Source organism: Microcaecilia unicolor, chromosome 9, assembly GCF_901765095.1.
Source record: "Microcaecilia unicolor chromosome 9, aMicUni1.1, whole genome shotgun sequence".
NCBI lineage: Eukaryota > Metazoa > Chordata > Amphibia > Gymnophiona > Siphonopidae > Microcaecilia > Microcaecilia unicolor.
The window spans coordinates 16,950,448-16,977,298 of record NC_044039.1 but is presented as its reverse complement, the minus strand read 5'-3'; the positions used below and the strand labels follow the sequence as shown (position 1 = coordinate 16,977,298).

General features: G+C 41.6%; 1 protein-coding gene across 4 annotated transcripts in view; it reads right to left on the bottom strand.

Moving 5' to 3' along the window:
- Window positions 1–26,851, bottom strand: part of LRRIQ1 (leucine rich repeats and IQ motif containing 1) — a 211,335-nt gene that overhangs the window by 60,091 nt on the left and 124,393 nt on the right. For all 4 annotated transcript variants that reach the window (XM_030214743.1, XM_030214745.1, XM_030214744.1 and 1 more), the window contains exons 18-21: window positions 15,712–15,798; window positions 13,657–13,790; window positions 12,950–13,045; window positions 10,018–10,106 (exon numbers count right to left, since the gene is read on the bottom strand). In XM_030214743.1, the coding sequence (XP_030070603.1) occupies window positions 10,018–10,106; window positions 12,950–13,045; window positions 13,657–13,790; window positions 15,712–15,798 (406 nt within the window). The remainder of the gene's footprint in view (window positions 1–10,017; window positions 10,107–12,949; window positions 13,046–13,656; window positions 13,791–15,711; window positions 15,799–26,851) is intronic.

Sequence of the window (26,851 nt, the reverse complement as noted above, 5' to 3'; positions counted from 1 at the left end):
TGGACGTTTTACAAAGACACTAGAGATGACTTCACTAACCCTGTGACACTGTAGCAGTACCACTTTTCAATACCCTTGGCCAACAGAGAAAGAGGTCCAACTCATTTTTGCTCAATGTTCCAAAATTGGGCTAAACGAAAAAAACAAAAAGGCACACAACTGCTTACAAAACAGTAGATAAAAAACAACAAAGCAGTGGGATCAAATGCATTTTTTGTTTCTGTATTTGCGTAGAACTAGATTTTTGGAATAACTGTTCTCATCTCACTACTAGTGTATATGATATACTTATACACACTTTTGATAGGTATGTATAAAGAAATTTCTTCCCCTCTTCATTGAATTGTTTTGATTCTAACTGTATGATCTTAACATTTTTTTATTGAGAGGTATAAATGTGATGTGAGTAATTGTAGATGTTTTGATTAAATATTTTACATGATATATGATTTTAATGATAATTATAAATATTTGTTTTATAGATGATATCAAGTAGGTCTATACATGTTTTTAAAAACTTTTAAAGGATTGTTGAATCATGCTTATGATACTGTTAAATGGTTATATATGTTTTTATATTTGTGTTTTGTTTTTATAGTTTGTACCCCTGACGCAGCCTGAAGGCGAAACGTGGCCATGTCGGGTATTATTCCAAATAAATGCATTTAATCCCACTGCTTTGTTGTTTTTTATCCAAAATTGGGCTAGAAATCTAGGGTGTAAATAAATGTTTGAGCAAAAACTGGTTAATGTGCGGAATATACATTTGGCATTCCAGAAATGCACATGCTAAAAAGTATTAATCCTACTGCTAAATTTATATAGGTTTCCATGGTGATTGTCATCAGCTTTTATACTTGTACATTTTTTATATACACATTATTTGTATGTGATTTGTTTATTGCATCAAGTAGAAATTTTTTTTTCATTTTTATGTGTCAGGACTGCGTGCTAAAGCTCTGTGCACAGCCCCCTAATGCAAAGCTTACTACTTCAATCTCACCAGCACCACCATGCATCATTCCTCCAAATGATGGTGAGTTTAAGATACTTGCTACTAGCACAGAGTTCACTGGCAAGGTTAAGGGAGTTTGGTTCTCAATGCAGCACCCAATACTGAGCATAAGAAAAAGCATAAGAATAAGAAAAGAAAGTGCAGATCAAGCTCAAAGTCCTATTCCAGCAAATCATCTTCTATTTCTTATTCCAACAGTTTTTCATTGAGTGATTCAGAACTGACAATGCCTCCCCTTAAATTGGAGAGCCTCAGGCTCTCACAGCTGATCACTATTATGAATCTGTGGTAAGCAGTGCTAAAATCGTTGAGGAAGAAGTTAGCAAAAAGGTCATATTTTTATTTTATGTTACATTTGTACCCCGCGTTTTCCCACTCATGGCAGGCTCAATGCGGCTTACATGGGGCAATGGAGGGTTAAGTGACTGTACACATTTTAAAGTTGTTAGCTGGAAAAGTAAAATACAATGCAAAAAAATGATCTAGAAGCCAGCAATAAAGGAAGGACCTGTTTGCCAAAACATACAGAAATGGATGAGGCCCCTCCAGCATGGTTTCTCCAATATAATGGAGTGGAGGAGTGGCCTAGTGGTTGGAGCACCGGTCTTGCAATCCAGAGGTGGCAGTTCAAATCCCACTGCTGCTCCTTGTGATCTTGGACAAATCATTTAACACTCCATTGCCTCAGGTACAAACTTAGATTGTGAGCCCTCCTGGGACAGAGAAATATCCAGAGTACCTGAATGTAACTCAGCTTGAGCTACTACTGAAAAAGGTGTAAGCAAAATCTAAATAAATAAGATTCTGAAATCTTAGTGACAAGATTCCACGCAGAATCTCAAAGAGTAGTGACATTCCATGTAGAACCCCAAAGAATAGCAAGATTCTGGAACGGAGGAGTGGCCTAGTGGTTAGAGCACCAGTCTTGCAATCCAGAGGTGGCCAGTTCAAATCCCACTGCTGCTCCTTGTGTTCTTGGGCGTCACTTAACCCTCCATTGCCTCAGGTACAAACTTAGATTGTGAGCCCTCCTGGGACAGAGAAATATCCAGAGTACCTGAATGTAACGCACCTTGAGCTACTACTGAAAAAGGTGTGAGCAAATCTAAATTAATAATCAGAAAGAATACACAAGGGGTAGCAAACTTTCAAACTATCTTCTTGAAATATGCAGTTTGTAGTTGCCTCCCCATATTGTATGGACTTCTAAATCATGATTTTAGAAAGCCAGAACATGAACGTCGAAACTGGAGAACATCCGTATGGCAAAGGGATGTGGTGTGGGCATGTTCTGGGCGGAAAAAGATATTTATCTGCAGGAATCACTATATTCTAGAATTTAGATGAACAGATTCCACATATTTTGCTGCAGTATTATGAAAATATTTTATATTGAAAAGTCCTGCTTCATGCATTTCTAGTTTTTTCAGTTACAGTTATTTTCCAACAGCTGATGACAAGTGAATTTATGCAAACAAAATCTTATTATGTTTGCCAAAGTGCATTTCACTTCCTTAGAATTCAGACTGTAGAAGAACTGAAAAAGCATGAAAGCAAGTTAACCACAAACAATTACATTTAAAGAAGTACAGTCACAATATCTTCTTTTCCCGGGCATGCAAAAAAGGACATTATTGTGGTAAAGAGGGAACATGGTCCTATCTGGAAATCTCTGTTTTGGTTAACCACAATAAATACTGCTTCTTCTTATGGCATGCACTACGTTGTGGAGTATTCAGCATTAAAATCAAAGCAGAAAAATAAATAGCTTAAAATCTCTATCCTTGAAACTTAAATGAAAAACCAGAACTTTTTCCTGTCCTAAGAACGAACTGCTACCTGTGCTCTGTTTTACAGAAACACAAGTATGTGGAATTATTTTAAAATTATACAGTGATACCTCGGTTTTCGTCGATAATCTGTCCGAAAACAATTGACGAAATCCGAAACCTATGAAAACCAAGGCAATTATTTCCATATGAATCAATGTAAATCCAATTGATTCATTCTAGACACTCCAAAATACATACAAAAACACATTTTATAGAGAATACATAAGAAATTAATACAAAATGAATATAAAAGACTAATGTAAAGAATAAATGAACATTTAACATGGCATTGTTTGGCTAGACACGCGGGGTGATGCTCACACAACGAGAAATGCCACACTGAGCAGGAGAACACGTGGGTCGCCTTTTGTTTTCGCAAATTAGCAGCGAGGTCACGTGGGCACGACGACAAAATCAGAAACAAATTTTTCGCGGAAGGAATCTACGAAAACCGAAACCGACGATAACTGAAGTCAACGAAAACCGAGGTATTACTGTATATATTTTCCTCTACGGAAACAGAAAACTAAGGGGCCCTTTTATGAAGGTGCGGTGGGGCTACTGCGCAGGTAGCATGACAAAACAACACTACTGCCGGGTGCAACCAGGCGGTAGTTCCGCCGTTTGCCATGGTAGAAAATAATTTTCTATTTTCTACTGCGAGGGTGTTCCTGGCGGTAATTGGCAGCACGGAGTGAGTTGCCTGATAACCGTCGGGTTAGTACGTGAGCCCTTACCACTTACTAAATAGCAGGAGGTAAGTGCTCAAGTGGTAAATGGCCAGGCACTAATTTTGAACTTAGCACATGGCCATTATTTTATTTATTTAATAGGATTTATTTACCGCCTTTTTGAAGGAATTCACTCAAGGCGGCGTGCAGTAAGAATAGATGAAACATGAGCAGTACGCAATTACAGCAGTAAAAATATTCAAATAACAATACAGTATACTACTTACAATGTCAACACAATACGTAATAGAATATTTTAATTGATAGTGAATGATAAGGCAAAGTTGTAACATATAGATTGGTAAGAAAATAGGAAGAGTTAGAAGGTAAGGTGACTGATTTAAAGAAAGTTGCATATGAGGTCAAAGAGATGGTTAAATATTATCTCAGCTAGGATAGGAGTGGATAAACACGTCCAGCTGCAGTATGTGCAGCCCGAGTCACTCCTTGTGTATGTGAGTGAGACTAACAAGTTAGTTACTTCTTCCATTAAAGGCCTGATTGAAAAGCCAAGCTTTCACCTGCTCCGTGCCATAAATGTTAAAATCGGCTTTTTTTGCAGCTGTGCTAAGAGGTTGCCGGAGTGAACAGGAAAACCACGCGCTACCGCTACCGCCGGTCACCTTTTAGAGCGCCTTTGTAAAAGGGCCCCTTAGAATGTGAAAGTAAAGTCTAACAAAGGGAAAGGGCAATAAAAATATGCAAGAGTAAATGATGGGAGCAGCAATGTATACACTCTGAAAGAACCATCTGTGATATATAAATATACACACACACACATATATGACAAAAATATGTAGGAGCCTGGATGAAGACATGAGGCCATCTTCATAGAAGTCAAAAAATAACAATGCAGTTGGTCGGCCAAATCCAATATGGAAGACAAAACAATGAGACAGGTCTGCCTCATTGTTTTATCTTCCAACTTTATAGAAGGCCTAAATAGTAGGGCCGGAACTAATCTATCCAACCAGGTAATTAAGGCCACCTGTCTGATTATGTGTGGTTCACAGTTCCAGCCATCGGAGAATGCAAAACAGAAGGACGAAAAAAGAGAACAAAAAAAAATCTATTGACTGGCCGACAGAAGAAACTACAATCTCGGAAGGTTTGTAGATCTGGAAAACAGCTCAGAAAATTGATGAGCAAATGACAAAAAGAGCAGATCAATCTGAGTCTTTGTGATTTATTCCGAGATTTTCTTTATAGTTGTAGTAACCTGGGGGGGGGGGGGGGGTGGGGGCAATATTCTGCCTGCAGCAGTTAGCGATTTTAAAGCCACTGACAGCCATGGGTTGAATTAGACCTGGATATTCACCCCCGGATTCTATATATGGTGCCCAAAATTCGACACCGATTGAAGATGTGCACCCAATTAAATTGGTTAAGAAGCCAATTAGTGCCATTAATTGGGCACTAATCGGCACCAATTTGAATCAGTGTTATTCTATAGTGTTCCATTGTTACTTTCCTTAATGACACTTCGATTGTCTCGCATAACTTTGCACAATGTAATCCATAACCAATTTGTAACAACTGTATTTCCATCATTCATCTCATATTGTAAGCCACACTGAACCCGCAAAAAGGTGGGAAAATGTGGGATACAAATGCAATAAATAAATAAATAAATAAATAATAAATAATAATAATAGCAATGTTTGGTGGTTTAGAAATAAAAATTCTAAATTCTATAGTGCACAACCCAAAAGGAGGTGTGGCCATGGGAGATGTAGACGTGAGCATTTGCACACATTGTTATAGAATATCGGGGAAGACCTTTTTGGTGGACCTATCAGTAATTTTTCCTCTTCTGTACTGTTTGGTGCTGGGTTTTCAAAGTGATGATATTATCTCATCAGGTGTCTCTTCTATTGCTCATTGAAGGAATGGGAGTGGAGTGGAGGAGTAGCCTAGTGGTTAGTGCAGTGGACTTTGATCCTGCAGAACTGAGTTCGATTCCCACTGCAGCTCCTTGTGACTCTGGGCAAGTCACTTAACCCTCCATTGCCCCTGGTACAAAATAAGTACCTGAATATATGTAAACCGCTTTGAATGTAATTGCAAAATACCACAGAAAGGTGGTATATCAAGTCCCATTTCCCTTTCCCTTCACTGGGTATGTCAGTGGCTTGCTTCCAATTTTGGCGTCAGCAGGGCTTAACCTCTCTCTTTCAGAAGATCACAGACACTGAAATCTTGCGGTCATGCCCATCCTTATCCGTGGAATATAGTCTGGGGACACCAAAGATGCATTTTCTTATCTGCAATTTCAACATTATATGTCAGCACTGACAGCTGAGGTACATGAACAACTTTCAGAAACATTAAGCCTGGAGGCACAGCTGCAAGTTCCATTGCGATATCACTGTAAGACGTTATTGGAACTTGTCCCTTCTTATGATTTAGAGCCAGTGGCCCAGCGGTGGCCAGCTGATCTTGGAGTACAAATGTCACCCAGCCATTTAATAAAGAGTTTGCAGAGTTGCCGCAGTCTCACGAAACAGGTTTTGCATTGGGAGCAACAATACAAGCTCGTGATGAACCTTTATATTTCAGTCTTGAAGGCCCAGTTGTGCTTTTGTTCTTTGTATGCTTTCTGTGTATACTGTATTACCCTCTCTAGTTCCTTTATACTTCTCCTGATCATGCTCACCAAGCACACCTAAGCACCACTGGATGCTGTCTGAAATGTCATCGACCGCTGATTACTCTGGGCCATACGTTTTAGAATTGCTCTTTTATTTGTCGATATTGGCGGTCTTTGGGAACTCACATATCTGCATTTTGGAAGCTGCAATAGATCCCGTGGTCACTGGCGCTTTTTGGCGTGTACAATGTACTACATCCTAAGCTGAAAGACTACCAAGGCTTTGTGAAACGTTCAGTTTTATTGGGCATTAAGGGGCAATTTTTACCGCAGCCGGTTAAATCCCCCCCCTCCCAAAAAATGGCCACGTGGTAAGATAACTCTTACTGTGTGGCCATGCAGCGGGGAGCACTTACTGAGGTGGTAGTGGTAAGGGATCCCGAGGTAACCCAGCGGTAACCTGGCAGAGCGCGGCAATGGCCGATTACCACCGGTTTAGCGCTGCACTAAGGAAAAAAATTTCCTGGAACGCTGGAAATAGCGCACACTCCAGCCGGAATTACTGCCAGCAGCCATGTTGTAGCATGCAGTATTTATATTATCTGTTATCTCAATCAGGGTTGCATTTTGATAAAAATTGTTAACTTTGATTAATCGCACAATTAAAGGCATGCTATTTTGTTTACCCCCCCCCCCCCCCCCCAATGGAAGCTCCTTGTGACTCTGAGCAAGTCACTTAACCCTCTATTGCCCAGTCACAAGGAGCTGCACTGAGGGGAAAAATAAATGACATACCTTTTTGAGATTAATCACAATCACAAATTTTAATCAAAATGCAGCCTTAAAAAAATTAAAGAATAAAAATGAATGAAAAGATAAAAAATACAGAACATAAATTTAAAACTTACAAATTAACCCCCTTCTTTACCAAGACGTGCTAGCAGCTGCCGTGCGCTAATGCTGACACTGCCCATTCACTTTGAATTTGCTGTGTCGTCATTGCCGCGGGTCAGTAAACGGGGGCGGGGGAGGGGGGAATAACCTAAAACAGCATGCAGAATAGTTATAAAAGCCTTACAGTTTTTGCAACCTACATTAGAAAAACACGCCTAATTTCAATAAGGATATAACAAGGCTAGAGGAAGTATTTTGGGCAGGTGACCAACACAGCCCATTCAACCTTGTCAGTAAGGTTGTTAGAATTGTATGTGCTGCTCAATGCAGGTCACCTCCTAGTTTTTTCTTAGAAGTGCACAATTCATTTAACTGTTGCTTTAAGTGGAGGTATGCTTGGTTTCCATCCTCTTGCCACTTAAGGATCTTCTGTGTATATGCCACTCTGTTTTGAATTTCATCACTACTTTTGTTTCCACTACCTTTTTTTGGAAGGCAGTCTAGGCTCTTGCCACCCTTTCTTTGATGTTGTTTTTGAGTCTACCTCAATGCAGCTTCATGTTACATCTCCTAGATTCACAGCTTCCTCTCTTTGGGAAAAAACTGTTTGTTCATTAATATAACGTAAGAATTTAAAACATCTGTGTTGTATCTCCTCTGTCCTACCTCTTCTCAAAGATATGCATATTTAGGTTCTCAAGTCTCTTGATCTTCAGATAACAATCAAGCAAAACCCACATGATAGAGAAACAGAACATACCAACCTTATAATCATCATCACAAATAAGGCCATTCCATTATCAAAGAAGGAAAAAAAACCCAAGAATGGTTAATGCTCCATATAAGTACACAAGTCTCTTCCTATATATCTTTTGGTGCAGAACCTGTACCCTTCTGGTTTCTTTCTTCTGGACTGCCTTTGTTCTCTTTATAACCTTATTGAGGTATGGCGTCCAAAACTTAAGACAATATTTAAATATTATCACTTTCTCATTTCTGCTGGTTATATTTCTCTCTGTGCAGCTCAGCATCCTTCTGGCTTTCATCTCCAGTTTATCAAATTGTTCTACAAGCTTGAGATCCTCAGACACTATCATTTTGAGGTCTTTTTCATGGTCACTGAGCATCAGTCTCTACCCTCCTCTCGTATACATTTCCTTTGGATTTCTGCATCACAAATACACCACTGAACCTGTTTTGAACAACTATCTACTTTGTATAGATCCCTTCTCATTATGTCTTCGCCCTCAAGGGTGTCCATTCAGTTGCAGAACTTCATGTAATCTGCAAAAAGACAAGCTTCGCCTTCTAAACCATTGGCAATATCACTCATAAAAATACTGAACAAAACTGGCCCCAGAACCAATCCCTGAGGAACTCCATTGCTCAACTTTCTTTCCTATCTGACATTTCCCTCTGTCATCTGTCACCTAACCAATTTCTAATCCAGATCAGCACCTTAGGAATCATTCCCACACTGCTCAGTTTATTCATGAGCCTTCTATGGCGAACAATATCTTTGAGGAAACTCATGTACACCACATGGGTTTCTAGCTCTCTGGTCACCCAGCTGAAGAAATTATTCAGATTCAGTTGGCTTGAGCTGCATCTGGTAAAATCATGTTGCTATAGATCTTACAACAATTGTATATCGCTAACTATCCTTTCTTTCAGGATATAATTTATGTACCACATGTAGTTTGCCTTGAGGTCAGTTTAAAAAACGAGAGTGATTAAATCCTAAATCCAAATCCAGTAGAATCTATCATTTTTCCCACCACTCAGACAAGGCTTAGGAGCCTGTAATTTCTCACATTAACTTTCACACATTTCTGAGAAGAGGAACCATATTCGCCTTTTTCCAATCCAAGGTCCCTCCCCTTCTCCAAAGATCTATTAAAGACATCCTTGAGGAGATCATCCAGAACTTCTCTGATCTCCTTTAGTATCCTGGGATGCATCTCATTTCGGGTTTGTAATTTATTCTTACTCTTTTGTGAATAGTGAAGTATCTATATCATTCCTATACATATCTTTGTAAGTCACTGCAGTCTTTTTCCAGGGTTTTCTTCTGTGAACAAACCTATTTGTTTTGTGTTTCCATTTTTAACTCAACATATAGCAATGCTTTATATCTTTCAGTCTAGCTATTGCACTTCTGGCCTTCCTCCTTTCGCTGACATACCTGAAAAAGGTTTTGTCTCCTCTTTACATCTTTAGCTATCCTTTCTTCTGTTTGAGCTTCTACCATCCTGATTACTCTCTTCGTGTCTCCCAGTTTTACCAGATAATCTTTTCTGTGTTCTTCTTTTTGTGGTCCTCTTTACTCTGTGAACGCTGCCCTTTTTTGCCTTCATTTTTTAAGTCGTTTTCTTGGAGAACCATATTGACTTATTTTCCGCCTTGCTTTTATTCCCTTACATACAGATCCACTGCTACTTTTATAGCTCCTACCACCTTAGCCCACTTCCCTTTCTCCTCCCACTCTTCCAGCCCCTTCTTCAAGTACTGTACCATTTCACTACAGTAACACGTTTGAAGTCCAGTTCACCTTAGCATGAAAACGAAGAGCCAGCAGGCATGCGGCATCCCCCCCCCCAGCAGCGTGCACCCGTGGGGGAGTTCTTTCGCCGGGGGATCGCGCTGCACGCGGTTCTTTCGCCGGGGGGGGGGCGTCGCGCTGTTCTGGGGGGGGGCGCTGCACCCGGGGGACAGGGCGCATCGGCGATCCGCCCCGGGTGTCAGTCCCCCCAGGAACGCCACTGACAACAGCAGTTATCCAAACACAACCTAGAAACTTCCATGTAGTATAATTTTTAAAGAACAGAAACACAACCCCCCCCCCCAAAAAAAAAAAAAAAAAAATTAATGACTTTTATAGAATTTGGGGGATAAAGCTGCTTAATATGTAGGGACCCTTATTTAGCTTATACTACTAAAGTACAAATTATTTACCCAACAACATTCTCTTCTTTGTTGTTTTCGATTTCATTTTATGGGCTCTCTTCAGCATCAGTTGTGCAGTAGAAATATCTTTGAAACCCCTAAAGAAAGGTAATAGATAGATATGTCACATATTGATACACGAATGTTATCAGGCACACTCAAACCTTGGGTTGGCGAAGTAGTTTTAGAGAGGAACAGTGCTTGTAAGAAAACCAGCGCTGTGGAGTTCTCCATTCTCACACAAACTACAGCTAGATAAAATAATTATTTTGGCTGCTCTGCAAAAAGGAAAAATGAGAACAGGTGGCCTCAACGTCACAAGTACAGACGATGACCTCTCTATAGCATCTCTACCTCTAAAATTCAGGATGTATGAAAAATGTACCAAGAGGAGAAAATCTGTGACAGAGCCAAATATCCATCTCAGCTTCAATAACTACAGAATAATGCAGAACAAACGTCTAGATATTTGACTATTTATACAAAAACTAGTAAAAATGGCCCGTTTCTGGCGCCGATGAAACGGGCACTAGCGGGCACGGGACTCCCTTCCCCTCCTCTTACGGTACCTGTTCCGTCGGCCCAGGAAAGAAAGAGCCCCCTCTTTCCTCCCGTAGCGGTGGCTTCCTTGCTGCATGGTGTGGGAGTCCGGCTCTCGGCGTTTCAAAATGGCCGCCGAGAGTTGAAGTCTCGCGAGGCAGCTTAAACTCTCGGCGGCCATTTTCAAATGCCGAGAGCTGGACTCCCACACGATGCAGCAAGGAAGCCACCGGTACGGGAGGAAAGAGGGGGGCTCTTTCTTTCCTGGGCCGACGGAACAGGTACCTCTAGACCACCAGGTAGACACGCGTAAGGGGAGGGGAGGTGACAGGGGGGGAGGGAGGTTGGTGAGGTTAAGCGTGTGTTACCGTGGGCGAGGCGGTAAGTTGTAAGGTGCGGGGCTATGTGGCGAAAGGGGCCGGGTTCATGTGCACGTCAGCGGCGGCTGGGATTTGTTGGAAGGAAGCTACTGTGTTAATTTGTTTTCATGTTCCGCCCTCGACGTCATCACGTGTGACGCAAGGGCGGGGCATGAAGATGTTGTGGTGGCTTCACCACCATGAAACCACGAACCGGTGTGTGAGTGACTTCAGTGACGTCAGTGTCCTCAGAACGTTGAGGCTGCGTTTTATTATAGTAAATTAACCAAGGGGTCTTTTTACTAAGGTGCGCTGAAAAATAGCCTGCAGTAGCGTAGGCGTGGGTTTTGGGTGACCGCAGATCCATTTTTCAGTGCGCCTGTAAAAAAAAAAAAAGGCCTTTTAAAAATTGCTGCACATTCCATTTTGGGTCCGAGACCATACTGCCAGCCATTGACTTAGCGGTAATGTCTCACGCGGTAATCGGGCGGTAATGACCGACGCGCGTCAAACACCACTTGACACGCGTCAGAAAATAAAAAAATATTTTTTCGGACGCGTGTCGCGGATGCGCGCCAAAATTGAAATTACTGCAAGGGCCACATGGTAACCGGGTGGTAACTCTAATTTGGCGCGTTGGGCACATGTAGGCACCTACGCGGCTTAGTAAAAGGACTATTTAGCAACTCAGGGGCAAAAAAATGTATTATCGGAGTACAAATTCTACAGTAGTACAGTCACATACAGTACTCCCAGTTTTAAGTAATATACTTTGTTTTAATTATTACAAATATAAACACACAAATTTCTTGAAAACTATAACAGTTTCTGCGGAACTCTCTTCTCTCCGCCAAGCGCACACATTCACTCAGATAGCACACTCACACGTAATCAAATCAAAATGATTATCATACAGGGATTGTTATCGTCTTCATACACAAAGTGCCATTAAGTATTGTCTCTTGGCTCATGAGGACTATAAATCATGTCACATGATTAACGACAGTTTTTTTCAATGTCCCATGTCCACTATTCAGAGTGTGTCAATTAGCTGTTATCAAGTTTTAGTTTGCAAGCAAAAATTTGCAATCAAAGTTTGTAAATCCCATCACAAGGTATATAGTTGCTTGCTTACGAGGAAGCACCGTGCGGCAAAGAGAAGGCTACCAGAGAAGGTGCACAAATCAGCTCAACATCTTGGTTTTAGAACGTCCAGACCCTCCAAGAGTTCCGCAGAAACTGTTATAGTTTTCAAGAAATTTGTGTGTTTATATTTGTAATAATTAAAGCAAAGTATATTACTTAAAACTGGGAGTACTCAGTAAAAGGACCCCCAAGTGTTAAGGGCTTAACACCCTTAAGTAAACAGACCCCTAAGAGCATTAGTTCCTCTCAGCCTTGGGTTATCCTGAGGATGCATCAAGTCAGATAGATATCACAAGTGACTTTTTTTTTTAAATTTGTGATATAAGAAGTTACAAGATGACTGTTAATTTGTTTCATAGTACATTGTCTTGCTGAAATCCATAACCTTTTTCAGCGCACCTGTAAAAAAATGACTTTTTAAAATTTTTGCCGAAAATGGACATGCGGCAAAATAAAAATTGCTGCGCATTCATCTTGGATCTGAGACCTTACCGCCAGCCATTGACCTAGTGGTAACCGGGTGGTAATGGTCTATGCATGTAGAATGACGATTACCGCCTGTGCGCCAGAAAATAAAAATATTCTCCGGCACGTGTAGCAGACGCGCATCAAAAATTAAATTACTGCAAGAGCCACGTTGTAGCCGGGCGGTAACTTTAAAACTTACGCACGTTGGGCGTGTAGGTGCCTATGCGGCTTAGTAAAAGGGCCCCTGAAAATGCATGAGATAGATATACATGCATTGCCTCCATGCAAGTCTCTCTCATACATATTCATTGTGGATATCCTGGAAATCCAACTGGCTAGGTGTTGCTCCGAGGACTGGATTGAGAACCACTGCTGTTAGAAGCTTCAACTAATATTCAAAACACGATGCTAGAAAATTAACTACGTACCATTCCACTGAAATTTGCTCTTCCTTCTCAGATCTAAGTGAGCACTCACTGATGGGCTTCATGTCAGACAGCCGTGACAGAGTTCTTTTTTCAGACCTATGAAGAAAATGAACGTCAGGTTAGGTAAAAAAAAAAAAAAAAAAAGACTTCCCTATGAGGAAAGGCTAAAGCGGCTAGATATCAAGCAATTCACGTCTACCCGTTCAACTCCACTCATTATTTTATAGACTTCTATCATATCTCCCCTCAGCCATCTTTTCTCCAAGCTGAAGAGCCCTAGCCGCTTTAGCCTTTCCTCATAGGGAAGTCGTCCCATCCCCTTTATCATTTTCATCTCCCTTTTGTGTACCTTTTCTAATTCCACTATATCTTTTTTGACATATGGTGACCAGAATTGAATGCAATACTCAAGATGAGGTCGAACCATGGAGTGATACAGAGGCATAATAATATAATATAATATAATATAAATGATGCACTAGTGTGGGAAGTGGTGATTTGTGGGGAGGGGTGATTCGCCGGGGGGGGGGGGGGGGGGGCAGCGGCGATTCTCCCTGGGTGGCAGCCAACCTAGGAACACCACTGTATATACAGATTAAGTGCCGGTGTTTCACTTAAGCCAGTGACTGGACTGCCTAAATACTGACCCTGAATTCATAATAATTTTTAAGAGTGTTCATATAAGATATACTTTAATTCTGACATACCAGCTGCCAGGTTGGGCCTTATCAGGGGGGAGTGCATTTCCTGTTTCTGCAATTTCACTATACTGCCAAGCTTGACGTGGATTCCATGGTAAAGAAAGGGTCTCAACATCAGAAGTCAGAGCTTGCTTTGGATCCTGATCAAAAAGAGATGAGAAGGAATTTTACCACTAAGTTTACTATTTTTAAAATGACACGAGTAAGATCTCACCTCTGTTTCAGTAGCTGAACCTTTCTAAATACTACTACTACTACTACTACTACTATTTAGCATTTCTATAGCGCTACAAGGCATACGCAGCGCTGCACAAACATAGAAGAAAGACAGTCCCTGCTCAAAGAGCTTACAATCTAATAGACAAAAAATAAAGCAAGCAAATCAAATAGTGTGTAGAGGAAAGAGGAGAGGAGGGTAGGTAGAAGCGAGAGGTTACAAGTGGTTACAAGTCAAATGTTAAAGATGTGGGCTTTCAATCCAGATTTAAAGATGGTCAAGGATGGGGCAAGACGTAGGGGCTCAGGAAGTTTATTCCAGGCGTAGGGTGCAGCGAGACAGAAGGCGCGAAGTCTGGAGTTGGCAGTAGTGGAGAAGGGAACAGATAAGAAGGATTTATCCATGGAGCGGAGTGCACGGGAAGGGGTGTAGGGAAGGACGAGTGTGGAGAGATACTGGGGAGCAGCAGAGTGAGTACATTTATAGGTTAGTAGAAGAAGTTTGAACAGAATGCGAAAACGGATAGGGAGCCAGTGAAGGGTCTTGAGGAGAGGGGTAGTATGAGTAAAGCGACCCTGGCGGAAGATGAGACAGGCAGCAGAGTTTTGAACCGACTGGAGAGGGGAGAGGTGACTAAGTGGGAGGCCAGCAAAAAGCAGATTGCAGTAGTCTAAACGAGAGGTGACAAGGGTGTGGAGGAGGGTTTTGGTAGAGTGCTCGGAAAGAAAGGGGCGGATTTTACGGATGTTGTAAAGAAAGAAACGACAGGTCTTGGCAATCTGCTGGATATGAGCAGAGAAGGAGAGAGCTGCAAACGTGGATGTTTGGTGAAAGAATGGAAATATATTTTATTTCACCTATTTGTATTATTTATCACAGTATCAAAGCACACTGGAAACTCACTCACAAACAATAACCACAATCCAAAAAAAAAATCGAGTGAGAAAGGTGTTCTCTGTAGCTACCACTTTTATTTACTGTGTAATAAAGTTGGGGGGAAAGATCTCAGACGCCTGTGACACCTCCTGCGTTGTTGTATTATTCACACTGCCATTAAAAGCTAAGTTCGATTTTTTATTACTGTCACATTTTGAAAATGTTTTTGCACTTATGAAAATAAATTGTTGGGGGGTTTTACGACCTATGATCGAAGCCAGCACTGTGACTGAGACGCTGAAATTGAATAATAGAACAGCGCCGAAGTGTCACAGGCGTCTGAGGTCTTTCCCCCCAACTTTTTTACACAGTAAAAGAAAGTGGTAGCTACAGAGAACACCTTTCTCACTCGATTTTTTTGGATTGTGGTATTATTTATCACAGCCATACTATGAAAGACTATTTTAGTAAGTTTTGGAGTAAACACTACACATAATCCAATCGGGAGTAAATGTGTATATCAAAACAATTTGCTTCAAAATGGAATAAGGAACATAAACCCAAACTTCAAAGTCTATAAATGGACAATACACATTACAATTCGGTGACCTTTAGCTGTTCTGAGAATCCTCAGCTGTTGACATATGATGTAGACGTCAATATTTTAAGTACTGGAGCAACCAGTAATTTTTAATCCAATGTCAAAACTGCAGCTGAGACAGATCATCTTTTTGTTTCCTTTGCTACTGTGAAAGTACAGTGTTGAAAGAAATCCAAAATAAAAGACAAAAATTTGAGCATATGAAACAAATGCATATGAAAAATTACAGCTGGTGATGAGGAGGAAGCCACAGGCTTCTAAAAGTAATTGTGTTTTTCGAGTCAATAAACGGCATTATTAATCAAATTGCTGTAACGTATCCTGCAAGAAAAAGACTCAGGGCTATGAAGTGTCTGCGACGTCTTACCTTTGGCTGCTGCAGCTGGTTCGCAAGAAGTGATGTTTTTGATGGGAAGCTGGAAGAATCCAAAGTGAGCCAGTGATCTAATGCGGCCTGCAAGGAAGAGCAGATTCCAAAAGAAGAGGGGACTGTTAACTTTCATCGAGTTTCGTTCTAACTGTCTACAAGCCTACTTCTAATATTGGCTTGTCGAACATCACAATCACTACTTAAAATGCAAACATTGTGTCGTTTCAGATTACGCCAGCAATATATCATAAGAACATAAGCATTGCCATACTGGTACAAACTGAATGTTTCCAACCCTGACCAATCTATCAGAAATCAGGTGCTAGGTAACTTAAAAAAAGCAGGAAGCACGGCTGGGACTGCAAAATTACATTTTTACGCAAGATACTCTATTTGCAGTAATACCAGAATGGTTAACAATGTGGTTGGTCATTTCCAGTCTGTGGGGGGTGGGGCGAGTGAAGGTGCATTTCGATCACCACTGCCTTCATTCTCCAACTTTCATCTACATCTATGGTCCTCTATGGGGGAGGGGTGGAGGAGGACTTGCAACTTATATTACTTATGGCTCATGCCCCTCCTTCCTCATTTCCAGCATCTCCATAGATGCAATGGCCAATGAGAGTCTCCTATTGGCCCTTTTCAAGCCCTGCAGCTCTGTTTGCACCTGGTTGAGCGGTGGGCCACACGGTTCCTCCCCCCTGCATATATTCCTCTGATTCCTCCCCAGGCTTATCATTTCTTCTCTGTGCAGTCCCACCTCCTTCCTGTTTTTTTCTTGCCAGCACTTGTATCATTATTCTTTGATGTGTAGACTGTAAATCTGAGATTAGTTTATTGGAAATGTTTTTATAAGGATGACTGGTTAAATAAGGAAAACAGGGGTTACAGCAAAGAGATTCTTGGCTTTAAGAAAGGGACAGTTGCTTAAGCCATTGGAATTCACAGCTGGGCTGTGGCTGGGAAGGCTGATTACCCAGTTTAGGGAAGAAGGAGAGGAGTGGGCAGGGTGCTTGAAACCTGGGTAGTTGAAGGCACCTACTGTGGGAATGCAGCACTGAGTAAATGGCCAAGTAAGTGTTGGAAGAGGAGAGGGAAGTGGAGTCAAGTGGAAGAGCAAATTATTTAAGAGGTGGTTGTGTTTGTTAGGGTTCGGGTTTAAGAATAAGTGTGGTTAGATAAAACTGTGTCCTTTGTTTCCCATGCATAGCCTGCTTGGGTTTTTGTGTTGTGTTTATTCCAGGAGAGATGGTCAGTAAAACCAGCCTGCCAGGTTATGATTGATGCTCATTCTTTTCTCAAGGAATTTCTATATGTTCTTTGTGCAAAACAAAATGCATCAGAACGGATTTTCCAGCAATTTAAACTAACAAGTTACTGACGGGCACATGGGAAATACTGGTGGTCAATGAAACTCAAAGAGAATGCATGAAATTAGGAAGTGAAAAAAGAGAATAAAATAAAAAGTTCACTTCTACTACAAGATGCTCTGTGGAGCAGCCCTGAATCAAACATGCTTCTGAAATTAAGCCAAAGTTTTGACTTTCCCTAGTTCTTGCGTTTTTATTGCAAAGTTTCTAATTGAATATGTTTCAGTAATTTGGGTGGGGCTGCCACTTACACACGTTACTTCCAGAATACTATTGGGCTCATTTTCGAAAGAGAAGGGTGCCTATCTTTCGACACAAATCAGGAGATGGGCGTCCTTCTCCCAGGGTTGCCCAAATTGGCATAATTGAAAGCTGATTTTGGGCGTCCTCAACTGCTTTCCATCGCGGGGATGACCAAAGTTCATGGGGGAGTGATGGAAGCATAGCGAAGGTGGGACTGGGGCGTGCTTAACACATGGGCGTCCTCGGCTGATAATGGAAAAAAGAAGGGCGTCCCTGATGAATACTTGCCCGACTTTACTTGGTCCTTTTTTTTAATGACCAAGCAACAAAAATGTGCTCTAAATGACCAGATGACCACCGGAGGGAATCGGGGATGACCTCCCCCTACTCCCCCATTGGTCACTAACATCCTCCCACCCTAAATAAAAATGTTAAAATATTTTTTCCAGCCTCTATGCCAGCCTCAAATATCATACCCAGCTCCCTGACAGCAGAATGCAGGTCCCTGGAGCAGTTCTAGTGGGCACTGCAGTGCACTTCAGGCAGGCGGACCCAGGCTCATCCCCCTCCCTACCTGTAAACTTGTGGTGGTAAATGTGAGCCCTCCAAAACCCACCAGAAACCCACTGTACCCACATCTAGGTGCCCTCCTTCATCCCTAAGGGCTATGGTAGTGGTGTACAGTTGTGGGTAGTGGGTTTTGCGGGGCTCAGCACACAAGGTAAGGGAGCTATGCAACTGGGAGCTTTTGGTGTCCTGGCATGTCAAGGGGACCAGTGCACTACGAATGCTGGCTCCTCCCATGACCAAAGGGCTTGGATTTGGTCGTTTCTGAGATGGGCGTCCTCGGGTTCCATTATCGCCGAAAATCGGGGATGACCATCTCTAAGGTCGACCTAAATGTGGTGATTTGGGCGTCCCCGACTGTATTATCGAAACGAAAGATGGCCGCCCATCTTGTTTCGATAATACGGGTTTCTCCTCCCCTTCACGGGACGTCCTCTCAGGAAAACTTGGGCGTCCCGTTCGATTATGCCTCTCCATGTCAAGCTTGTGCTCAAATATATATATAATGTATAACAACAGCTTTAAATATGTCAAATCAAAGATTAATGTCACATCTGTAGTTGCATCTACCACATACCATTTTAGTCACTTTCCTCTGAATGGGTTTACATCTTTTTATGTGCTTGACAAGATGTGAAATTCAAAACTGAACATAATACTCCAAATGCAGTCTCACCAACAACTTTTACAGTAGCCTCACCAATCTAATGCATTTTTTTGAGGGGGTAAGCAAACATGTGGACAATGGGGAGCCGGTTGATATTGTATATCTGGATTTTCAGAAGGCGTTTGACAAAGTGCCGCACGAAAGACTCCTGAAGAAATTGCAGAGTCATGGAATCGGAGGTAGGGTATTATTATGGATTAAGAACTGGTTGAAAGATAGGAAGCAGAGAGTAGGATTGCGTGGCCAGTATTCTCAGTGGAGGAGGGTAGTTAGTGGGGTCCCGCAGGGGTCTGTGCTGGGTCCGTTGCTTTTTAATGTATTTATAAATGACCTAGAGATGGGAATAACTAGTGAGGTAATTAAATTCGCCGATGACACAAAATTATTCAGGGTCGTCAAGTCGCAGGAGGAATGTGAACGATTACAGGAGGACCTTGCGAGACTGGGAGAATGGGCGTGCAAGTGGCAGATGAAGTTCAATGTTGACAAGTGCAAAGTGATGCATGTGGGTAAGAGGAACCCGAATTATAGCTACGTCTTGCAAGGTTCCGCGTTAGGAGTTACGGATCAAGAAAGGGATCTGGGTGTCGTCGTCGATGATACGCTGAAACCTTCTGCTCAGTGTGCTGCTGCGGCTAGGAAAGCGAATAGAATGTTGGGTGTTATTAGGAAGGGTATGGAGTCCAGGTGTGCGGATGTTATAATGCCGTTGTATCGCTCCATGGTGCGACCGCACCTGGAGTATTGTGTTCAGTACTGGTCTCCGTATCTCAAAAAAGATATAGTAGAATTGGAAAAGGTACAGCGAAGGGCGACGAAAATGATAGTGGGGATGGGACGACTTTCCTATGAAGAGAGGCTGAGAAGGCTAGGGCTTTTCAGCTTGGAGAAGAGACGGCTGAGGGGAGATATGATAGAAGTGTATAAAATAATGAGTGGAATGGATCGGGTGGATGTGAAGCGACTGTTCACGCTATCCAAAAATACTAGGACTAGAGGGCATGAGTTGAAGCTACAGTGTGGTAAATTTAAAACGAATCGGAGAAAATTTTTCTTCACCCAACGTGTAATTAGACTCTGGAATTCGTTGCCGGAGAACGTGGTACGGGCGGTTAGCTTGACGGAGTTTAAAAAGGGGTTAGATAGATTCCTAAAGGACAAGTCCATAGACCGCTATTAAATGGACTTGGAAAAATTCCGCATTTTTAGGTATAACTTGTCTGAAATGTTTTTACGTTTGGGGAGCGTGCCAGGTGCCCTTGACCTGGATTGGCCACTGTCGGTGACAGGATGCTGGGCTAGATGGACCTTTGGTCTTTCCCAGTATGGCACTACTTATGTACTTATTATCACCTCTTTTTTTTTTTTTTTTTTTTTTTTGCTGGTTATGCCCCTCACAATGCGGCCAAGCATCCTTCTGGCCTTGACCACTGGTTTCACCATATTGAGATCCTGAGACATTATCATCCCGAGCACTCTTTTCTGGTCCATGCACATCAGCCTCTTACCTCCTATCACATACAGTGCTCGTGGATTTCAAATGTATCACTCTGTATTTCTTCACATTAAAGTTTAACTGCTAAACATTCACCCAAATTTCTAATTTTTGTAGGATTCTTTTCATGCTTTTCACTCCCTCTGGGGTGTCCACTCTGTTGCCAATCTTCGTGTCATTCTCAAAAGGGCATACTTTTCCTTTTAACGCTTCAACATAGTAGCATAGTAAATGACGGCGGATAAAGACTTGAACGGTCCATCCAGTCTGTCCAACAAGATAAACAAATTTTACATAGTACATGATACTTTATATGTACACCCAAGTTTGATTTGTCCCTGCCTTTCTCAGGGCACAGACCGTAAAAGCCTGCCCAGCACTCTTCTTGTACTAAACGTTCTGAAGCTAACGTCGAAGCCCCTTAAAATTTACACTCTAGCCCATCCATATCTATTCAGCCACGATCAGGGCGCAGACCGTAGAAGTCCGTCCAGCACTGGTTTTGCTCTCCAATTATCAGCGTTGCCACCCAACCTCCGCTAACATTCTGTAGATCCATTCTTTCTAAACATTGCTCACAAATATATTGAACAGAATAAGCCCAGGGACAGATCCCTAAGGCACTCCACTACTCACTTTTCCTTCTTTTGAGGTTATCAATAGAAATCAAACAAAATAAAACATGGAAAAGAAAATAAGATGATACCTTTTTTATTGGACATAACTTAATACATTTCTTGATTAGCTTTTGAAGGTTGCCCTTCTTCCTCAGATCGGAAATAAGCAAATGTGCTAGCTGACACTTATAGATCACTTATATACACTGTCAGCTAGCACATTTGCTTATTTCCGATCTGAGGAAGAAGGGCAACCTTCAAAAGCTAATCAAGAAATGTATTAAGTTATGTCCAATAAAAAAGGTATCATCTTATTTTCTTTTCCATGTTTTATTTTGTTTGATTTCTATTGATAACCTTAAGTGTGGACTAACACGGCTACCATACCTCCCTTCTTTTGAGCAAATTCCACTTTCTACCACCCTATGCCACCTATCAGTCAACTAATTTGTGGTCCTGTTTACTATATGGGCCCCATCCTCAGTCTACTCAGTTTATGCATGAGCCTGCTATGAGGAACAGAATCAAAGGCTTTGATGAAATCTAAGTAGATCACATCCAGCGCATGGCCCTTGATCCAGTTCTTTTTATCTCCCAGTCAAAGAAATCAATCAGATTCTTTGAAACAATTTGCCTTTTGTAAAACCACGTTGCTCAGATCCTTTAACATTGGACTGTAGAACGTTGACTATCGTTTCCTTCAGCAACGTCTCTATTACTTCTTCCACCACCAAGATAAGGCTCACTAGACAGCGTGACTTTTAAACATTGGCTGCTGCATTTAAAGTTCTACCTGGATATTTAGCGCCGGCTGATATCCACAAATCGATGCTGAATATCTTAGGTATGCTGCTGGCTGATACCAATATCTGGATAGTAACATAGTAGATGACGGCAGAAAAAGACCTGCACGGTCCATCCAGTCTGCCCAAGATAAACTCATGTGTATACCTTACCTTGATTTGTACCTGTCTTTCTCAGGGCACAGACCGTATAAGTCTGCCCAGCAGTTTTTCCTGCCTCCCAACCACCTGTTCGGCCTTCCATCACCGGCTCTGGCACAGACCGTATAAAAGTCTGCCCTCCCCTATCCTCGCCTCCCAACCACCAACCCCTCTTCCCCCCACCTGCTCTGCCACGCAATTGTAGCTAAGCTTCTGAGGATCCATTCCTTCTGCACAGGATTCCTTTATGCACATCCCATGCATGTTTGAATTCCGTTACTGTTTTCATCGCCACCACCTCCCGCGGGAGGGCATTCCAAGCATCCACCACCCTCTCCGTGAAAAAATACTTCCTGACATCTTTTCTGAGTCTGCCCCCCTTAATGGCAATATCTGGCATCATTATCTGGAAACGAATACAGGTGACTTAAGACAGCGTTTTTCCTGTCCTAAGTTATCCGGCTATCAGCTCTGAATATCACCAGTCTCCAGATAATTCCCAGCTCTCACCCTCAGATAGTGCTGGGAGGTCTGTAGTGCTTTTCAGTGGCATTATAAGGACAACAATGCTGAAAACCTGTAAATAAGCAGATTTTAATATCAAGCCCTTATTTTATTATTGCGTTGATATAGTTCTGTCAAAATTTTAATGTATCCGCCACTCTGTAGTTATATTGAGTGGAATATACAAAATGGAAAATAAATAAGAAACCATGAAAATTCTTTTTTCTAACACATTTTACTAAGATTGCATCCTCTTTTCCTTATGGTTATCCCATTTTCCTAAAAAAAACTTACTGACTCTTTCAAGTTGCTAAAAAAAAGCTAGAAAAATAAACAAAGGACACTGCCTTAATAAATAACGTTAAACCTCAAAGTTCCCTAAAATATTTACATTAATTCATACTCCCATACAACTCAAACTAATGGCCCCTCTTCGCAGTGCACAGAAGCTCAAGTTGACAGACCCGGCACATGGACGCACGGAGTAATCAAGTGTTCTTGGTTCATTAAATAAAGATGATATCAAAAGCCCCAGGACATATGCTGGAAATGATTAACCAGAGTCCCCATTACATCCTTCTATGTCAAGAATATACTTTGAATGTCATAATACCATTAAAAGAGCAGACTAAAATGAAAATGGATGAGGAGTAAAACAAATCCTTCAGGAATTAACTGACATCAGATGAAAAGAAAAAAATGTTCAGCATATAGTTAGAATAGCCTTAGGATATTAGCCTGGTAGATCTCTCTTATCTCACTGCAGATATCCTCATAAATTAACCCCCTCATCTAACTAGACTATACTGTTATAACTATTCACAAATGTTACACTAATTTTGCAAACCTAGGGGGTAATAATCAAAGGTTTTGTGCAGGTAAATGCAAGCTTTGTTTACCTACAGTTTTAATTATTCCAGCTTGAAGGGAAGTTACACATGAAGATTTCATTTTGAAACTGCTTTATATACTTTTATTCATGCACTTTGCACTGGTGCAAAATATACTTATTTATTTAGATTTTGCTCACACCTTTTTCAGTAGTAGCTCAAGGTGAATTACATTCTGGATATTTCTCTATCCCAGGAGGGCTCACAATCTACGTTTGTACCTGAGGCACTGGAGGGTTAAGTGACTTGCCCAAGATCACAAGGAGCTGCAGTGGGATTTGAACTGGCCACCTCTGGATTATAAGACCAGTGCTCTAACCACTAGGCCACTCCTCCACTCCCAAGATTCCTTTCAGAATCTTAAAGAGTAGCAACATTCCATGTAGAACCCCAAAGAATATCCTATATAATAAAATGCACCTCCAACATGCTGAAGCTGACTGCATGGCTGAGGCATTCCTGCTCTCTGTATCCATCTCCTGAATTGACATCACGTACTTCTGGGTTCGTCACAAGCAGAAGTGACCAACCACACGAGGTTTCTCGGCTTCAGAATGTGGGAGGTGCATTCTATTAAATAGGATTGGTCAGTTCCTTGAAGCACAGCCAGAGCTCGGCGTCTTGCACAGTAACGCTCAGACACCAGAGAGAGAGGGGGGGCCTGACACCAGAGAGAGGGAAGGAGGGGGGCCTGACACCAGAGAGGGGGGGAGGTATCTCTGTCACACACACACTCTCTCTCTCTCTCACACAGTCAACGTCTTTCTCTCTCTCGCTCTCACACACTGTCTCTCACACACTCTATGTCTCACACTGTATCACATTCACTCTCTATGTGTCACACAGTCACTCACACACTCTCTTGGTCTCATACACTCAGTCTCTCACACACATTCTCTCTCCCTCGCACACACTGTATCTGTGTGAAACATACACACTCTCTCTCACACTGTGTCTCACATATGCACTTGCACACATTCTCATTCTCACACACACTCTCTCTCTCACAGACACACTCACACCCAGACTCACACTCTTTCTCTCTCTCTCTCACACACACACTCGAACATTCACTCTCTCTCTTACACACAGTCACACACACATACACTTTCTCAAACATACACACTCTGAGGAAAACCTTGCTAGCGCCCGTTTCATTTGTGTCAGAAACGGGCCTTTTTTTAACTAGTTTATTTATATTTTGCTCACACCTTTTTCAGTAGTAGCTCAAGGTGAATTATATTCAGGTACTCCAGATACTTCTCTGTCCCAGGAGGGCTCACAATCTAAGTTTGTACCTGAGGCAATGGAGAGTTAAGTGACTTGCCCAAGATTGCAAGGAGAAGCAGTGGGATCTGAACCGGCCACCTCTGGATTGCAAGACCGGTGCTCTAACCAATAGGCTACTTCTCCACTTTACTTTAGCACCTGCATAATGTGTGCTGGCCAAATTTTCATAGAGAAATTCCATGAGGGGTCTCTTTCTGAAAATGAGCTGCAGGGCTGCAGATAGATTTGTAATTGCTCTTGTTTGTGCTCACGAACAAGCCAATTTACTAAAATGTTTTAAATATGCAAGACTGCTATGTGTTTAATGTACAATCACTAAAAGGATGTAGAGGATAATATTCACAGGGAACCAGCTGGCCAAATAAGAATGAAACCAACTAGACACAAGCTTTGAAGACTAATTGGACTAACTAGCTAAATTTCACCAGACCAATGTTCTTCAATGTCCACTGGGATAGCTCTTCATTCACAACGTGGGGTTCTTTTCATGATAAGTAAAATCATCAGTGGTTCACAACTTCACACAGCTGAAGAGTAGGGAAGTTTCTGTGTGGGCCAATGATTAAGATGAGGCAGGAAGGAAGCTTTTCAGCTGGGGTCCAAGAAAGCAAAAGGGCAGACGCTCTGCAAACTCCAAGATGGAAAATCAACAAAGCAGATCGTTATGAAAAAATGTAATTTATTAATAGATATCAAAAATTATAAAAAGTACAGTCCGACACATGTATGTATTTTTTATTGCTTTTCATTATCTTTTTAATTATTTTTAATTATTTATTATATATGTGTGCCATAATTGTGGAATGGTTTCTTATTTATGATAAATTAATTACACCTTTTTAGTTATTTATTATATGTGTGAGATATATTTGTGTTATATTTATTTAATGCAAATGTACATCGATATTATATATTTATAATCATTTATTATATGTGTGGGATATTTGTGTTACATTTATTTCATGTTACATTTACTTTAGGTATTTGATATACAATATACAAATACATATATCTGTACTGTGAGTATAATAATTACTATTTTTTGTCATATCTGCACTGTGTTTTAAAACGTCATTTTATCTGTTTTGTAGCCCCTGAAGCAGCCCTGCTGGGCGAAACACGGCCTGTGTCAGGCTGTACTGTATACGGATTTTCAGCTGGTGCAGGCCAATGATGGAAAAAAAGCGGAATAAACAGGCCTGCTCTAGTTGAACAGGATCAGCGGCAAGTCAGTGAGATGTCAAGAGGAAAGAAGAGTTTAGAGTTGAAGACACTCTACAATGCTGATGATGTCATCTGGTACTGCCAAGAAGACACTGCAAGTGGCCACATGGACCAGGAGAAGCTGACAGAGTAGAACAGCTGCAGCTGCTGCCCAGTTGGGATCTAGTTCAAAGCAATAGAGGCTGCTAATGTGAGAGGGCAGGGTGGAAGGGGGTGGAAAGACATTTGCTGTGAGGTAGAGGTAGGGTTGAGAGTGCAGTGGTGGGATAAGAGGCTGGTGCTCTGGGGTGGTTGGGGAAGCTGAGAGGCTATTGATGAGGGGAAGGTGGAAAGGAGAAACTAAGAGGCTGCTGCTGTCATGGCATGGGAAGCGGGGTAGAGAGAGGGAGACAGGCTGGAGTTAAGGGGGGATGTTGAGAATGGAAAAAGGGTTGGAGGATGAAAGAGAGAGCTTACTGGGGACAGGGTGAGGGAACTGAGGAGATTGGTGGCACAAACAAAGGTGCTGGAGAGAGAGAAAACAAAGAGGAAACCAAAATCTGTAAGAAACAGTGATCATGTTTTCTCTTATTTGTTGTATTAGTTATATTTATTTATTTATACTTATTTATTTAGATTTTGCTCACACCTTTTTCAGTAGCAGCTCAAGGTGAGTTACAATCAGGTACACTGGGTATTTAATACAATTAAAGAAGAACGCAAATTGAACAGTATTGTGGTTTTCTTGTAGATAGCCATGACTGATTTTCTGCATTAAGGGGAGCTTATCAGTTCATGTCAGAAACAGAACCCAGCAAGAATATCTTTTTGATAAAAAAAATAAATCTGCTACAGAAATGTTTGTGCACATACAATAACACATCTATGAAAAACAGGAAACAGACTGCTACATTACAACCTTTAGGGTACTCGATAAAAGCACCTACATAACTGTGTTCTGATGGCAGAAGTATGATAAGCCACACTGATGGGTCACATGATCTATGTTAAGTGCAGAGTTGAAGAACACTTCCTGAGCTTTCTAGGAAATCTGAGCATGCACTGGGATTCCCATGTACTGCCAGATCTGCCTTTTTTTGACTAAATAGTGAAATGTGTAGGTTGTGTGGTTCATTATGAGGCGATTTTCAAAGGTATTTTGCCTTGGTAAAAAGCATCACGTCTCTTCTGCTTGGTCTGACAAGTTCATGGCACCGTCCTTGCACGGAAAAATGCATATCAGGACATTGCAGCCTTTACCCAAAAACCATAGCGCTTCTTTTGACCCTTTGGACATCACATGAAAACTGCTGGTTTGCTTCCTGGCCACAGTCCAAAAATATTCAA